Here is an 18,357-nt window from a genome sequence, read left to right on the forward strand (position 1 = left end):
GCCAGACCCCCTCTCCCACCCACAGAAAGACTCAGCAGTCGCCTTCCTCCCTTGTTCTCATGAATGCAGCCGGCCAAATACACCCACCTATGGCCCACCTGGTTTTTATCAACTTCTGCTTCTTGGGCTCTTCTGCACCTGCCACAAACAAGCCGAGCTGTCTGGCTGCTGCATGAGCAGTTCCTTTCCCGTGTTCCGTGGTGCCGTTGGTGCCCGGGGGGAGGCAGGGAAGACAGGGCTGAGCACCAGGCACAGCTTCCCCCCTCCTGCCCATCGTGGGAACAAAACCCACCTGTGCTTTAGGGATACAAAGCCGGACCACACACCTCTCCTCTAATAGCCAAGGTTCAGAACAAGGCTTGAGAGGTTGGAGGCCATTTCATATCTTTCCTCCCATAGGCATGACAAAACCTTCCCATTTCTGTCTATTGTCGAGCTGAGCTTAGTCCGCAGTTAGAGGACTTTCAGCGGGATAAATGAATGCTAGTGAAGAGGGGTGAGGGGCTAGCTGGATATAAGGTTTGTATCCAAGGTTTCGAGCCAGAGCCAAGTAAAACCTCTAGTGTTTCCCAGGCTTATGTTCTTTGGCCCCAGATGATGCCCCACACCTGTAGCTGACTCTGTGCATCCTATTTTTAATCTGCCTCTTTACCTATCTATTGCCCACCGAGTATTTCATCCAGAGAAATCCCTATAGAGAAACAGCAGATGCATTAGGGGATCTGAACTAAAACTCCAGAGGCAAACACTCCTGCTTTGCTGAATATTTGGATATGTTATGCCCTCCCAGGCGATGCTGGGCAGCTCCAGTGGCATTGCCAGGCAGTGGGAAATCCCAGGCAGTGTCCTGCACTGGGCAGCAATGTCCGTGCAGTAAACCCATGGCAGCCACCCTTTCCCGCAGTCTTGAGGTTTCTCCATGCACACACATCTCCAGCACTTCACATAGCTAGAAACTATCCACCAATTCCTGGTCCTGTCTCCCAGCCTTCCTGCACTTCCCCTTATTTTCCACAGACAAATAAGCCCAGAGGAAAGACAGACCGTAACTAGGAAGTTCCCTAGAAGGACCCAATTTTACAAACAAGCACGGGGTGGACAGCTTTTTTTGCACACTATGAAATGTGCTGTGGGCTTGAAAGGGTTGCCTTCGGTTGTTGGAGTGTAATGACTAGGTGGACACTAAATGTCAGGGCAGATGGATGTCATTCTCCTCTTCCCTGAGACTTTTGCAAGGCAATGGGAGAAAGGAAGCTTTTTTCCAGACCAGGATGGCAAGGTGAAATCTGCTTGCAGGGGAAGCCAGAGAGCTTCATGGATCTAAAGGACCTACATCAAAACCACAGGGATCTCCCACTCCTCCAGTTGAAAGAATTGCACTTTTGTTTTAAAAAACGATGAAAAATAGGGAACGAATCCTGCTACCATCTTGCCCTGCCTTTGCAGGGAATTGGCTGGTTCTCAAACCAAGGGTATCTTTTCACACTGGGCAGCCTCATCCCCACAGCCGGCCATCCATGTGCTCCTACCCATGCCTTGGCAGACCCGCAGCGGTGCTCAGAGTCGATGGGCAGCACTGTGTCCTTCATTGCTGAGCTTCGTTTTTTGCCTGAATAAAAGCAGCCCAGTGTTTGGTGTAAAAGCTCAAGTTCTGCAGCCACCACCTGCTCTAAGGACAGTTCATCTTCCGTGGAGACCACAACAGCTTGTGGTGTCATCACCCCATGCTGCCGACGGGCTCTGGTCATGCAGGGTAAAAGAAAGGACCAGCCATGCCTTGAAACTGCACAAATTTGACCTTAATGCCTTTCAGCCAAGGAGGATAAATGATGACAAAGAGGATGACGGACACGGTGCCACGTTTGAGAGGAACAGACGGGAAGGTGCCTGGTTGCTGCAGCAACAAGGCCGGGCTTTCGGAAAGATGGGTTTTTCTTTCTCTTTTCACCTGCCAATCTTCCCCCCACGTCAGCACTCTGCCGCCGCGGGAGACGAGTGGTGACATTTACACTCCCACTAACAAGCTGGTTCAGTGATGGGCAGCTCTGCAGGAGAGCATCTGGTGTCATAGAGCCCGAGCAGAGAGGAGGGGAGGGTCTTCTCCTCTCCTCTCCTCTAGCATAATTTGGGACTTTTTATTATGATAAGCATTATCAGGGCAGGAGCGTGCACGGAAACAGCAGGCAAAGCCTTGCTGGGGCATGCAGCGTTTCCTACCCATTGCGTGGGTCTGGTCCTGCAGCTGATGAGAGCAACAAGATGCTGCTCCTGCCCAGAGAACATGTCTGCATGTCCTGCTGGGAGAGGGAAGGAAACAAAAAGAAAATAAAAAGGAAAGCATGAGCAAAAAGTCAAGTGACACCACAGGAGCAATTTCACTTCTCAGCCTGGCTCAGGATAGCAGACTGTGCCACCAGCCGTGCCCCCGCCATTGGGTGTTCCTCAGTGCCCTGCCGAAGCTGACTGTGTCTTTGGCTTTCTGGGAGAAACCTTGTTATGGTGGCAGAGGTGAAACTCCCTCCTTCCCAGCAGGTTTGCCCACCGCTGTGCTTTGCTATGCTTTCCTTCACCTTCTGGATAAGACAACTTTCAATTCACCCCAATTCTCTCAATGATAATAGTAATAGTAGTAATAACAGTAATAATAACAGCAACCATAATAATAATAATAATAATAATAATAATAATAATAACGCTACTGCAAACTAAACGTAAGAAAAATACAGCAGCTCTGAAATTAATTGTTTGAAATAGCAGTGCAGGAAACTGCTTTGGGTCATCTCTTTCTTAGTGGTCGGTATGTTGCTGGCATCAGGAGGAAAGTGGAAAATAAGAACGAGCAGCCTTTCCTGGCTGCCAGACTGCTCTGCCATTGCAGCCGGCTGAGAAGGTGCCCTGTTGGACCATGGCCCCCCAAATTGGGGTGGAAATACAAGAATATTGTGGCCAGTAAAACTTGAAATTTGTGTATTCCCATGCCAGGCATAGCCAAGGAAGACGAGTTTCTTAAGGATCTGTGGCTGCAAGTCAAAGACCCACGTGGAGTCTCTGATGCCTAGTATGGATTGCACTGATACATTTATTTGAGTGAGAGCATTAATAGGTTTTCTCTTCTCTACAGTGTCAGTCTTTTTCACAAAGCTTGGAGGTCGCTGATATCTTGGAGATCTCTACCCTTCTATCAAATCAAGCTGAAAGTATGGGCTGAAAATTATTATTAAGAAACAGACAAATAGGCTGCTCCACCTCCTTCCCTCTCCCCATCCTTCCCTCTGAGCACAGAACATGTGCTAATCAGCCACTTTTCATTAAGGAGCCAGGCTAAAAGGTTAGGGTGCCAAGGAGGACAGCCCACCTCTAGTGTCTTTGTTCCTCCGGAAGCTGGTGCAGCCCCTTCAGGCTGAATTTGAAGAGGCAAAGTACCTGATGTGTTATAACCCAGTTTTCATGGAGTAATTGCTCTGCTTTTCTAAATCTTCACTAAAAAACTCCCTACGTTTTTCAGCTGGTGCTTAAAAGTATACCCAGTAATCTGCGGAGAAGACATGACTGAACAAGGTACAGTCAAGCCTGGGGCAAAAAATGCATGAAGGCAGACTATAATAATCCTTCAAATATGGAAACTGCAGAAATTAGGAGGGTATTTGCAGAAATCTCTCATTATGGAGAGCACGCAGGAAGCATCTGTAAAACTGCAAACTGACCAGCGTATGAAGGTTGTACAAAGGAGAAACCAAACTATCCACCAGTGGCAACTGCCATGTCTGCAGTGGTGTGACGCACACGGTGACAGCGGCGAATCTCTTGGCAGCGATGTCAATCAGCAAAGCACAGAAAATGAGATCACTGGTGGAGTTTTTTCCAGTGACTGAAACTCTGCAGGGCTTACCTCTAACCAAACCTTGGCATCTTTCAGCAGAGGGTTCAGAGTGAAAAGTTGGTTCTCATTGGCACTGGAGCCTGTGGCAGTGAGAGCTACGGATGGGCAGAAGCTTTGCAGCTTACATGGGCGGTGGGACCAGATGAACAAGCGGTAGGAAAAAAACCCACATTTTTTTAGTATTCTTGACTGGAACTCTCTTTTCTTTCTATTAAAAAAAAAAAAAGAATAAAAAAAGTTACGTTCTCTTCTGTAACAGGAGGGGTTTTTTCAGTTTTGGAAATTGAAATGTTTTCATGCTTTGTGGGTCAACTTTTTTGCCATCAGACCCTAGTACTGCAAAAGACAGAATCCTTTTGCAAAACGTTCTTGCCCAAAAGACAGTGCCAGTTCCAGGCAGACTGCTCTTGAATCAAAACCTTCAGTGCTTGTCTTGGTGTTTGGTTTTGGACACTTTCGACATCTCTCCAATACAGATTCCTGCTTCCAGAATCCTTGCCTTTCCTGAAAAGTGTGGGTCACTTATTGTAAAACCTGCCAAGCAGAGCAAGTGAATCAACTGTCCTATAAGAACAAGGAACAAGCTGTGCCATCTACCAGTCCACGTGTCCATGGAGTAGCAGGGAACACCAAGAACCCTGCAGAGGCTCCCTTCTCAACTGCAGATACTTCTACAGTCATAAATATTATCCTTTAACTGTGTGGCTGCATCTCACATGATCCATATGCAATTTTCCTCCCAAGTCCAGGGAATGGGGCTGTCAGTGCTCGTCAGACTCTGGTTGCTCCAACAGATTTGCGCTGACCTGTTGGGCTTGCCCTGGGGAATCTGTACCAGCAAATAGGTACCAAGACAATAATTGCAGAGCAGCGACAAGCATGGAGCTGGGAACCTCTGTCTGGTTGCACTGTAGAGAAAGTATGTCCCAGAAGCAGGAGCCTCATACATGGAGCTCAGCCAAGCTTCTGGGTCCTGCTGCTGCCCGAATTATCCTAACATCTCAACTCTACCTGGTCAACATGGAGGAGAAGGTTTTGAGAGCTGCACTGAGTGACATTGGAGTTAGATGTGGGGACTCGGTTTCCCTAGCAGTGAAATGAATCTTTCTGAGACTCACCTCTTCCCCAGAGAACCATGACAATTCATTAGGCAATTGTAAAATCAGAACATAGCTGTTGACTGTGAGTTGTGGTCCATTAATAGCCGTATTTATTGCCAACTAAATAATTAGCTTAGACATGCATCAACGGGTCTTGATTGCATACGAAATAACTGCCTTATTACACAGAAATCAAATGAGTTTCTGCGGACAGCTCAGGTGTCACCTCAACCTTAGTATTGAAGAAGAAAATAAAAAAAGAAAAAGAAAAAAAACCCAGTCATTTCAATGTGTTGCTCAGCAACAGAATTTGCGGGGGAAACAATCTAGGAATGCAGGAATGAGCATTTCAAGAGAACAGGTTATTTCAGGCGAGACATCAGGGACAAGCAAATGTCACAGAGGCAGAGAATTTTTTTTTCCCCTCCTTTAATCAATAATTTAAACTAGGCATTTTGGGTAAAACAAGCATTTCAGTTAGCGGATTGAAAAATGGAGATCCCAAACCTTTACAAAGAGTCACATTGCCGAAGAAATGTTTATTTGTTTGTGTGAGGGAAACATTAGATTTACTAGACACTGAATTAAAAATTGAAAATGCTCTTAGAAATGTCACCTGCACATTTAAAGAGGAAGATGATGTAATGCCAACATTGCTGTATTGTGCACCATCCCTCCTGGAGCAATCTTATATTAATTTTGTTGTTCTCCTTCCCACATGCCCTCCCCTCCCTCCCTTCTCCTTTCTCTTCTAGGACAAGACGAGCGCGCTGAGTCTCAGCAATGTGGCGGGGGTTTTCTATATCCTCATCGGTGGGCTCGGACTAGCCATGCTGGTTGCCTTAATCGAGTTTTGTTACAAGTCCAGAAGTGAATCAAAGCGGATGAAGGTGGCAACCCATTCTCCGGCCTTTCACACCTTCTCTCTGATCCTACCCCAGCTCCAAAGCTGCCTTCAGAGATGGATGCAGCCTAGACCATGGGTGGAAAGCCAAGACATAGGGATAACGAAATGACCACGTCACTCGGCTTGCTAGAAAGGAATAGGAACATTAGAGGAAGCTAAAAGAGGGTCAAGTGGGCCGTAGCGGGGAGCTGACATGTGGCATAATACTAGTTCAAAATCCAGACATAGAGTAAAACCATAGCACAAACAGTACCAGGAATCTTAAAATTAACGAAAGCAGACTATGGCAATGCCTATGCAGCATGGATGAAGTGTGCTGGGGTTGGCATGATACAGCCGTTACTGCAATATGAAAAAAATCCCCAAACCCAAGTAGTTAACAGCAAAACTGGGCTAAGCGTGGTAATGAATCATATCCTGTTGTTCCCTTCGCTGGCACCCTGCTGGCACCATTTGCAGGTTGGCAACAGCAATACATGCTCAGAGTGTTGTTGCCCTGGAACGGATGGTGTGGGTCTCCAAATTCAGAACTATGGGTCCTTTTAGAGAGAAATGGGCCTCCAATGTCTCCTGTAATAGGTTTTTTCCTCCAGCCTGTCATGGTCTTGCAGAAGCATATTTCCTATGACCCAGGAGATTTGTTTCAGTCCTAAATCCTGTCGTGCCTAAATTTCAGAGTGTCATATCAAGAGTGGATTAGATTTGAGAGCCTTGGGGATACACATTGAATGTAGCATCTGTGGAACAAGTACATCTTGACTCAGATGACTAGCAGAGGCGATTTCTTATATAGATACGATCGTGTACAAGGGTGCGGTGGGATCTGTGCTGTAAGAGTAACACGACCCCTTTCTTGCTCATCTTGACCTCTCCCATGAGCATGGAAGTCGGTGTGAATATATGAAGTATGCAGTGAGTTTCATAAAATTTAGAGAGATTTTCGCTTCCCCGAGCACTGAAACTTACTCAGAATCAAAAGGAAAATAAGCAATCATTTCTTTGGGTTTTATGTCACCGTTTCACAACATGCTTAATGTTTTGTCAGCAATAATAACTAATTCACTGAAAGTGTGCAACAGCTCTTTTCCCATTGAGGTTTAGAAAATTCTACAGGCAATGAGAGGTACATTGAGCACAGGGGTAAGATAATGTGAGCAATTAATGTCCCTGAATGTACAAAAATTATGTTATAATTGCTGTCTGCACTGTAAAGCTAGGTGTGTCACAAATACACTGTGAAAGTGTGTGTCAGAATGCAATAGCTCCATAGTTTTAGTCTTAAGGAGATTCTGCCCTGCTATTGGCTTCCCTGTGTTACTTGAAATGACCCACTAATTCACGTCAGCGTTAGCTTGCGGTGCTCTTGCCGTGTTAAAACCAGCCACTGCGGGAAGGAGTCATCCCAATGTTAACATCTGGTTAAGCTCGTCCTTTTGGCTGACTCTCAGCAGCAGCAGCTGCCCCACAAAGCCATTCAGCAGAGCCCAGGCAAGTGCCCAGAAAGATGGGCTGGATCCCCTCTAAACCCAACCCCTGCTTAGCCAGTCCCTACAGACCCGCTGGGAGAGCTACAGATGCCACCAGCACAGGAGGCAGCTCCATGCCTGGCAAGGCACTAAGTTGACTGTTTCTGAATAACTGTTCCAGATTTATCTGCTCTGGACAATTCTTCACCTGGATATCCCAGCCAAGAAAGGATGATGATGCCCTTAGAGATAGCTTAAACGCAAAGAGGCCGAATCGACTTCATCTTCTAGTTTAGTTGTTCTAAACGGGTGATTTCCTTAGATCTCTGAAAGCCAACATTTTGGGCAGTATCTGAAACAGGAAGATGAGACTTGGTTTCCTGAATTAGATTTGAATTTCCTGGTTACTTCAGTCATCACAGTAGACAAAAACATAGGCACATGCTCAACTTCTCACATGAGGAAAGTTAAACATATGCTTGCAGTGAGTCAGAGTCCACCATACTTAACAGTACTGGAGTAGTAATAGCATATCTATGGGGGAAGTGTGTGTAATACCTCTGCTCAGATCCAGGATGACTGTTCTTATGTTGCAGAGTTCGAATAGTTTTTGCATATGGCACATATGCTTTATAGCCCAAAATGCTGCTGAAACATTTCATGCTGAATGTAGAAGAGGTGTGAATTAACAGAGCAGATGCAGTAGGGACCTGTAGAAAGTGAGAGTCTGAATGGAGACAAGGAAGGAGAGAACAGTGACAGAAAGACAACACTGTTTGATATTGTAATTTCTCCAACATTGCTAAGGACAGGGGGAGACCCCCCCCGTCCTTCCTAAAAAGGGTTTTTGTTTAATCCCACAGCAATCAATCAACGAAGCCATACGGACATCAACCCTTCCCAGGCCGGCTGCAGCAGGAGGCAGTGGAGAAAATGGACGTGTGGTCAGCCATGATTTCCCCAAATCCATGCAGACGATCCCGTGCATGAGCCACAGCACTGGCATGTCCCTGGGAGCTACGGGATTATAATTGGCCTTTTGACCCATTGCCTGGGTGAGAGCAGGGGCAGCCCAACTCCACCCCCTCCAGAGCCAAAAAAAAACCCAACACCAACAAGACAAACGATGATGACAGAAGGGACAATTGGATGGATCTTCTCGAGGAAATCAAATCCATTTCCCTTTTTATTTGCAAACAGATCCACTGGCAGGAGAACAGAAACAGGTCTGTACTGCAATAAGGAGAGTGTAATGGGATTAACAGACTCGTGAACTGTCCCTGAGCAAAGAACCACTGGAACACTAATGAGGACTATGCCATTTTGTTTTAACTTGGTTGTTAATAAGTCTTAGTGTGTGCAATATATATATTTTTTCTTACTAATTCCTGTGGTGTCAGGGTAACATCAGCCCTTTCCCCCTTCCCTGCTCAGTCCTTCAACCTGGTTTAGTTTGGGATGCAAACCATAATGTCTGAGCTACTAACAGCAAAAAAGAAAATCTGATAAATGGCAAGTTGAACTCCCTGCAGGGTGTCAGCAGTGACCCCTTTTGTCCATCGTGATTCTGCCTTCCATTGTTCTGTTGTGAGCTCAGGCTGTGGAGTTATTGCAATGAGGCAGATGGAGCTGCGAACAGCTCTTGCAACAGGAAGGACTTGACGTGAGAAAGAACCTGAACAAAAACATGAGGCTGTTTTACAGGGGCAAAGTCATGAGCAAGTTTGGAAACCCCAGGTAACCTGAGGACAAAGTGATAATTCTTCCAGAGATGATGAGTGGCGGCTCAAGAGAAGATTCGTGTGCCTGGAGCGGAGACGGCCACACGTGGCAGACGAGAGCAGATGGTTGGTCTAAGATCATGGTTGGCTGCTGTTTATGGAAGAAAGTAAATGCAGCATTCCCCTCACATGCGACTCTCCTGCCTAGGTTATTGGGGGCTAACAAGCAACTGTGAACCATTTCTTCATTGCTTAGCTTCTGTGTGTGCTCCCTCTTTGGTGGTCACATAAGGGAACCACCTTGAGCCCAGAATAGACCATCTCAAGACATCCAGTTCTAGATGGCTGCCTATTAACCAGTAAATTATGCTAGAAGTCATGGGGCTGCAATGGGAATATCCCTGCCTTTTTGCTCTGAAATCCCTTTATGGCCGTTTTTCTAATTAAGAGAGACATTTTGTAGATAGTTGGCCACAATGGTTTCCTGGAAGGAACTGCTAAAACAAACCAAGGAGCAGACCCTACAAGAGCTTCATTCAAGTGTCCATGATATTCAACAGCATCAGGGCTGGTCAAACTCAGACTTCCCATCACATTGTAGCCTGTCTGGGTACAAAGCCAAAAGTAGCAGTTTCCCACTTGTGTATCCTTAGGGAGAGGGAAGCATCCACAAGCCGGGAGAGCCGGTTGCTGACCCCAAACTCAGTATTGCAGAACCCTGCACTGCCAGATAGGCAGCTGAGAGTCCAGCCACAGGCACGGAGATCAAAGGGGCAAGGATGGTTTTCTAGGACTGCACTAGAGGTTCATTCTGCGAATCACTGGCATGGACAGACAAATGCTTCCCACCCTGGTGGGCCTGAGACACTTCCTCAGAAGTGAAGGATTCCCAGGAGAGCATCTGGAGAGAGAGAAGATCTGTGGGGCAGGGACCATGGTGAACCCACTCAGCCTTGTCCTATCTCACAGGTCCATCACTGCTGGCAAATAAAGTTCAAAGCTTCTCACAGGACCCAGCAAATATCTAGCTGGAACCGAGCTGCTATTGGAGCATTCTGAGCTGCTTTTTATCTTTTTTTTTCCTTTTTTTTTTCCTTTTTTTTTTTTTTTCTTGCAATGTAGCAGAAGAGGAACAGGAAAAGATTGGAGGCAGGTGAAAAGAAAGTGATGCAGGCAAATGACTGGCACAGGTCTATGAGGAGGATCTGTCTATCTAGCTGTCCATAAGTACAGCTGGAAGCTGCCTGAATACCAGTTTCAAGTCGTGTATGAATGTGCAAAGCAATACGTTTACCACCTTTAACACCTGCCTGGTTCAAAGTACGCATTCCATTTGCCCACTAGTCGTGCAACACTTTGGAGATCAGCAAGTCACAGTCAAGGTCCTAAGCTCGAGCACAGCATGTCTTGTGCCAATATGTTTTCCTCTCTCCACCACTGGAAACCTTTGTGATCTTCACCTTTCATCACGGAACATGAACTCCAAACACCCCTTCAGGTCGCTTTGTGTTGGTTATCATTATTTTTAGTCTGCTTTTCTTAATTTTAACTTCAGTTCTGTGTAAGTGCTAGGACAGTGGAGGAATCTCACAAGCTAGCCTGTTTCCATGCCCAGAGCCCTCGGATGCATTTCCTGACCCAGCTCTTGCCGCGTCCCGGACCTCGCCATGGTGGGAGCAGGCTGCCAAGACCCATTGGTACCTCGTCCTCCTCCAAAGACAGGACCACGTGGCAGCAGGTTGCAGGGAGCCTGACCGGGCAGTGAGACGGTCTCGTGAGAAGCAGCGCGTCTGTGCTAGGACTGGCCGCCTGTGACGTGAAGATGTGAGATGCAGTTTTCAAAGGCTTTTGATCAGTGGAGGGGTTAAAAAAAAAAAAAAAATATGAATAGGACAAAAGCGTGGAAAATGTTAACTTGTAATATGTATTTTTACTACACTTTTCTTAAAAATAGAGTAATGGTAAAACTCTTAAGACATTGACATTTTTTCTCAACAGGAATCCATATTTAACAGTTTTGGCTTTCATTAAATTTTGCTCTTTGGTATCTGGATCTTTTATTTAACAGCTATATTTGTTTTAACTCTCTTTTGTATTTTCTTTTTCTTTTTTTTTTTCTTTTGGCAGTACTGCAAAGGATTTTGCTTTAGCAAATGCAACAGTGTTTTTCTTTCCACATTCTCTTTTTTTCAAGCAACATTTTAATTGGTAATTATTATTTACACAAAAATGAAACTATCAGCTGGAATTTTAGCACCAAGGATCCATGATCCATTTTTCAAACCTGTCCATGCCGTTTTGTGCCAGTGCTGGATGTGTGAGAATGAAAATGATGTTATCCCTCAGGCAACATTACCCAACCTGAATCAAACGAGATTTCCTTGATTATTGCTGTGTCTGACTTGTGAACAGCAGCCAAATAAACTGCTTCAGGTTGAAATTGGGAATCTATCTAATATTTACCCAAGTCAGGAAACTAAACATTCATTGGATTCATAGTGAACGATTTTGCTTCGTTTGGAGTTTTGTGGGGTTATCTTTTGAGGAGGACTATTAGAGGATTTTAGCTTGTTTTTGTAGAGAGAGAAGACATGGTCAGCTCAGATATAATTCAGACCCAGCACTGGTCCAAAAATCCTCACTGGGATAGGCTTTCCTAGGAGCTCCCATGCTGTTTCAGAGGCTTGGACATTTAACATGTTTCTCACTCAGTTTTCACACAATTAACCTGCAAAATTCCTCATTCAAAAGTCTGTTGAAGGGGAAGGAGAGTAGGATTTAAAGGCCCTTGGACATTTATGCAGATGCTGACAGCTGCTGAGGTTAACTATAATCATTAATATCATGCGCTTATGTAGCACTTGGTGTCACAGATCTGGAAGGGCTTCCCTTCCCTATGTCGTCATTCCCATTTATCAGCTGGGGAAGCTGAGACAGAAAAGTGCCTTGGACCAGGCGTCCCAGGTTACCCCACAGGGCCCTGGATATAGATTCATGGTCTCCAGTATTCACAAGGGGTTGTTTACCCACTGGTAAATTTTAAAGATAGAATCAGCAAGGGGCAGAATTAATATGTTCTGAAAGGGGCTGTGAACCCTCAGGCTTCACAAGAGACACCCTCTCTCTTCACAAGAGACTCCCAGTCAATGGGGCTCAAAGGAGAGGTTTCCCATGGCAGGCTATGCTGGATCAACCCATTTCGGTCTTCCACAATTGCTTAGGCATCCAGTACTGTACTGTGGGCTTGGATCCTGTCTCAAAATGTTCTTCTTGCTCAGTGGTTCACTCTTGGTTCCCAGTGAGGTTGGAGAAAAGGACATGAAATATTCGTTTATATCTTGGCATAAACAGGACAAAATTCCCTCCTAGTGGCAAAAGCAAACATTCCTTGCAAGAAAGTCTCCAGCAAGAATCCAAAACCATCTTCAGCAATTGTTGAAGCAAAAAACCACCAAACCTTGAAGTGCAGCAGCTGAGGAACAGATACATTACCCAGTCCATCCCTTTGCTGTGGGATGATAACCTTGGCATCAGGTCACAAAGCTGGGATGTTCCAAAAAGATTCAGGTGGACTTGTTTGTCCATGTGCCTACCTGCCACCCAATGCACGGAGAACGTATTCATCTAAGCTCAGTGAAGGGACAGGGCAGGGACTCATCAATGTTTGCTGTAACTCAGTGGGTACCACTAACCTATTCAGCTCCAGCAACTCAGCCACATATCTCCATCAAAAGTTTTAGGAGATATGGAGATGTTTTCACTGTGAACACAGGCCCGTGCTTCGTTTTCAATGACGTGGTCAGTCACCCAAGTTTCACATGTGCCTCTGGGTCCCCAGAAAAACATTTTTGTGCATGTTTCTAACTAACATATCAGTCCAACATGGAGGCACACGTCAGAGCTTAGATGACCCATCACAGTGGAGTGTGGTATCCTTAGGACACTGATGGTACTCTTCACTGTCGTGGCATGAGAAATACAGCACAGATTGTGGCTTAGCTAGTGGAGGTTGCTCTGAAGCACCCACCACCTTGGAGACGGGAGAAGATGGGTTCAGGCCCTTGCCACCAGCAAAGGTACCAGATTAACCCCAAATACCTTTTAAAGAGCTGTGCAGCCTGTTCTCTGATGGCTTTTGTAGCTGCTGATCTCTCTTAAACACAGATTCCCCAGTTGCCTTCATGGTGCCTGTCGAAACGAATCAATTTTTCAGCCACCAGTGCTGGTTTTGTGTCTCGGCAGCCTGCTGCTGGCTGAAGCCCCCATGCTTGCGTCTCTGCTACCCAGTTAATTAATTAACAGAAATACAGAGAGTCACCGTGCTATGCACAGCTGCCCACCAGCTCACAGGAGGGCAGGGTTTTGGGGGCAAAATCCACATGCAACCAAGCTCAAAAGATGCCAGATGGTGCCAGACAAAACTGCTTGGGCTCTATGCTGCTCCAGCTTCACTACAAAGATGACACCCTCCCAGCTTCCTTCTTACACAGAGCTGCTCTGTTCTTTTCCAGGCACTTGGTCCTCATGGTTTGAGTATATAAGAGGGATGAATTTAATGTGCAAAGACCTGGAAAAGGTCCTCCTAGGCATGGAGGGGCAACTCCAAACTGATCTCTCCATCAGCATCCTGACCATTCCCACTCTGGGATTTTCCACTCGGCCCTGACCTGCAGCATCACCTCCCATCCCCATCTCTCCTTCATCTGTACATCAGTCCCACTCTCAGCACTGCCAGCTACTCCTCTCGAGACCTGGAGTAGGCTCTGGGTATGTACATGGTGGTTGTCTTATTGCAGCTACATCTATATCACCATATAGCTTTAGAAGAGAAATGAACTGACCTTCCTTTGGGAGGAGGGCAGAGATGTGAATCCAGCTCCACACTTGGCAGAAGTGATCCCACAACCCATCACGCTGTACTCAAGCAACAGGGAGCCCTTCTGCAAATCGAGACATTATATGGACCCACAATCTTGCAAAGTGCTAAATTATTGTGCTGTTCCCGGAGCACTTAGACTAATCTCCCTTTTACTGGTGCAGACTTGCCTCCAGGAGGCATTGCTGTCTGGCTGCCAGGCGGTACACCTGGCTCGGGATGGAGAGAGGCAGGGTGCTGGGCAGCGTCTCCACCAAGCTCCTACCTGAGGGAACTCACCTGCTGAACATATGCAAGGGGAGAGCTGTCTCTAGAGCAGTGAATGCAATAATCCTCACCCCTGGAAGGGATATGGAGAAGTTTAAGCTCATCCCTTTCTCATGCACTAATTACAGTGCATACACACACACACATATGCATACACAGATATTAAGAGATGCCTTTGACGGCCCAAATTAGCTCTCAAGATACCTTTTCACTCCTAAAGATCGATATGGTATAATGTAACAGCCACAAGTATGTTCATTACTCTGCAGGGCTGGTTTAACATGCTCTCTGGATCCCCTTGGCAGTAATTCCTCCTCTGTTTGAGCTGGCATCAAAATTAATGGCATGTCGTGTTCTATAAGTCCTGACTTTTTAGATGAAAGGTACATGGTGTTGTTCACACAGTATTACAGTGTAATAAATCAATGCTTTCCCATTGGAAGGATTTCAGACGATTTCACAACTTGCTCTCAGGAACCCGAAAGACACCCTGCCTGCCAGGCCATGGGCCGATAAAAAAAAAAATAAATCCATAAAAACAGAAAAAGGGGGGGAGGGGCGGATGTGGAACTCATTGCAGTATTGTTACCCGCTTTGTGTAGGACTCTGGAGCCAGGGCAGCAATGCCAAAGCTTCCCCAGGCCCCATTGCACGAGGTGGTGCACGGCTCCAGGGAGCACATTCCTGCATGGAGGAGGTTAGGGATAAAGCCCAGAGAGGCTGGGAGGGGGAACACAGCCTGATTGCATTCAACCAAAGGGGAGCAGAGACAAAAGTAGAGTTTGCCTTCTGTTTGCCAAACCCTAGAACAAACTGCTCCTGATTTTCAGGAAAAGGGAAAAGGAGCAAAGATTGAGCATGCCAGGACAGAGCACCCAGCAACCCCCCGAAATGTGCCCACAGAGTTGTCAGCCCAGCTGCTTTGCTAGCTGCTGCCCGGAGTGCACTTCACTTATTTAACGACATCTTCACCAAGTAAAACTTAAATTCCCCTGCTCCCAGGAGCACATGTGCAAGATGGGAAGAGGCTGAACTTGAAAGGGGAGCTGTTTTGTTGCCTCAGATTAGCTCAAACTCTGTGACAAGCTTTCCCCACTTCAAAACCAATGTTGTTAACCTTGAAATCTGCATTATTAATATTTCAACATGAGTCCCATCAGAGGCTGCCAAAAGAGCTCTCCTGGACTCATGACAGCTTGTCCTGTTTGATTCTAATCATATATGAATGCATGAGTTAAGAAGACATCATTAAAAGTACATTAAGTTTAATTATGCTAGCAGGCGCAGACAGTGGGAGCATCAGCTTAATGCAGAATGCATAATTAGATCAGACCTAATCCATTAGATTCATATTTGTTAAAGAAAATGCTCCTCGTCTGTAAGCGTCACTACAAAGTGATCCATAGGGTTTGGAGGAACAGCACCGTTTTCTGGGGGTTACTGTCCTCCCTGCCCATCACCCCTGTGCAGACGACTGAGCCCTCACTCAGCTCATTGCACGGCCAGTTTAACAAAAGCACACCAAAAAACAGAGCAAGAAGAAGATCCTCTGCCCTGGCAGCCAAGCCCTGAGGAGGTGCTGGGGGGGTTTAAGCCATTATGGACCCAGATCTCCTCTGCAAGGAGCTGGCACTGCCAGAGCGGTCTGTAGATGCAGGAGTGCACCCTGTGCTGGGTGGGTGGATGGCTCCACAGCCCAGTTAGGCCAGTGCAGCCATGCTCGGCGATGGAAACAGGTGGTTCCAGCGTGGCCAATGCCCTTTCACAGACTTCCAGCCACTGTTGGCTGCAAAGTGGGTTGGGACAGCTTTCCAAACAAAACAAAAAAAGACAAATATAAATCAAAATAACGAAAGCAAAAGTGTTTCAGCTCCTTCCAGGGCTGGTCCAGCTCTCTCCACTAACACCAGGAGGGCAGTGGCAGGGGCCTGCAGCAGCGGCAACAGTGAAGGCGGCACGTGGCTTTTCTGGGCAGCGCCGCATTACAAACCACCCACTGCATTGCTCTGCAAAGCCGCTGTGCTCAAGGGAAACCACAGTCACCGTGGGCTTGAGCTAAGCCCTGAGATGAGCAGCCGTGGGTTACCACCCCCACCTTCACCCCACAGCAGAGCCACAGGGATAACTGGTACCAGCAACCTTCCACACCTCCAGGCAGCATTGCCACAGTGGAGATAACAAATTGAGCCCCCAGGTCATCAGGTTGCTGTGGCTCGGTGCTCCTCAGCTGGGATACAGGGGATCCCTACGCAAGCCGTGTGCTTGTCCCATGGAACCATTTCAGCAGCATCTCCCAGCCCAGACCCCATGGCAGCGGCCACTGCCTTTGCAGGGCATTTCCCAGCTCCTGGGGGTAGTCCCACAGGTGATGCACCTCACCAGTACGCTGCTAACCCACAGAGCCCATGGGGCCACATACTCACTGCCACCCTCCTTGCTACAGAGAGGAGCAATTTACTATGAGCTGCCAGAGGTTGTTCACAGCCATCGCCCCACAGACCGACTCAGCTCAGAGCCGGACATGGAGAGGTTCTGTGCAAAGCTGAGGTCCCAGTTCCACTAGAGGGTGATTTCTGCAGATGTCCCCTCCAGCCTGGAGACACAGTGGGCTGGAAAGGGGAAGATGTCAAGGTCATCCCATGAGATGTGTGAGCGCAGGAGCAATTGCGGTTCAGGAGGGACCCCGAGAGCCCTGCGCTCGCTGGCACTCATCATGGGCAGGAGAGGCTTGTGCTTAACAGCTCAGCTGAGCCCTCTAACACCTGCCTAAGTGCTGAATATTATTGCTATTAAAATATAATGGGCACTTGCTGCCTCTCCTCCGTGGAGCTGGGTAAGGGCTGTGATTGGGAAGCCACAGCACGGAGGCACAAGCCCACAGGCAGGGCAGACGGGCAGATTAAAACCTTTCTGAAGGTACCTTTGGCAGCCAAGGGCCAGCTCCAAATGGACCACAATTACTGGTTAGACAATAACTGAGATTTCCAGGAAGTTTTCTGAATAAAGCATCTGCTAACTTAGGTTTGAGGATAGCTTTTTGGCTTGGTCTGGGTTTCTTTTTTTTTTTTTTTTGAGGGAGAGAGAGAAAATCCCTACCAGACAGGTCATTTTATCCCTATTTCATTTTCATCCTTGCTGTCTCCATCCCATCTTCACCCTGCTCAAGCAGGCAAGGGTGACACAGGCAGGTTAGGCTGTGCCATGGGATCCAGGAGGGGACTGGATGGGGGTCAGCAGCCGGGGGAGACCCTTCTGCCCCCCATTTTGCAGTGCTGTGGGACACCAGTGCTGTCTTGTCCAGAGGATCTCGCAAAGGGGGCTGGAGGACCCCATGGCTCTTTACTTGCCACAGAGGTGGTTTCCATGTTTTTCAGGGGTTTTAAGGGACAATGGTCATCAGCATTTCTAATTTCAATCTAATAAACATGGGGAAAGACTGGCTAAAGGCTGTTGTGATTTTCTTTCCCATTTGTGTGCTGAAGTGTATCTGTTTGCCAATATGCATCATAAGGCAGAGTCCTGGTTCAGCTGAGAAGTAGGAAGAGATGTGGCAAAGACTTGGTAAAACCTTGTTCCTCTAAGGAAGCAGCTGATTTATGGTGAATTGTATGTACTTGTAGCTGCTGATGTACTCTTTGGCTGAGCGATATTAGGGGAGATATTTGGAAATACTTTAACCTTGAAAGGCCTTTTAGAGAAAGCATTGATTTTTCTAAATAGGCAGCGATTGATATGTTCAAAGTCAGCATGGTGTGCATGCGTGTTTGCACACGTTGGCATCTGTGTGTCATTTAAAAATAAAGCATCAACCTCCTAAAAAATCAAAGACGAGCACAAAGAGCAAGTTCTTTGCAGAAGGAAATGTCAGGACCTTTATATCCTCACTATCAATTCCCTTTAGCTTGGTAATCCATACAACAAGATGAAAGGGCAACCCCTGGCCTGTTAATTGTTCTTCCCAAAGGAAAACAGCTAAAGGATTGCACTCATTGAATGCTCAAAGGGAAATCTCAGTTAACTCCTCTGTGGCCAGCTGGCCCCAGGCGGACTGGTGGCATCTCTGATGGGAGATGGGTTATAGCTGCCACCTTGGCAGCCACAAGCCATGTTTTCCCAGAGACTCATAAGCAAATGTTAGGC

The 18,357-nt window shown here is 46.9% G+C and overlaps 1 protein-coding gene across 5 annotated transcripts in view; it reads left to right on the top strand.

The window, feature by feature from the left end:
• GRIA1 (glutamate ionotropic receptor AMPA type subunit 1) overlaps window positions 1-8,384 on the top strand; it is a 124,344-nt gene extending 115,960 nt beyond the window's left edge. For all 5 annotated transcript variants that reach the window (XM_009986288.2, XM_009986289.2, XM_086621416.1 and 2 more), the window contains 2 exons: window positions 5,736-5,870; window positions 8,196-8,384. In XM_009986288.2, the coding sequence (XP_009984590.1) occupies window positions 5,736-5,870; window positions 8,196-8,384 (324 nt within the window). The remainder of the gene's footprint in view (window positions 1-5,735; window positions 5,871-8,195) is intronic.
• The last annotated feature ends 9,973 nt before the right edge of the window (window positions 8,385-18,357 follow it).

Source organism: Tauraco erythrolophus, chromosome 16 (assembly GCF_009769465.1).
Source record: "Tauraco erythrolophus isolate bTauEry1 chromosome 16, bTauEry1.pri, whole genome shotgun sequence".
Lineage (NCBI taxonomy): Eukaryota > Metazoa > Chordata > Aves > Musophagiformes > Musophagidae > Tauraco > Tauraco erythrolophus.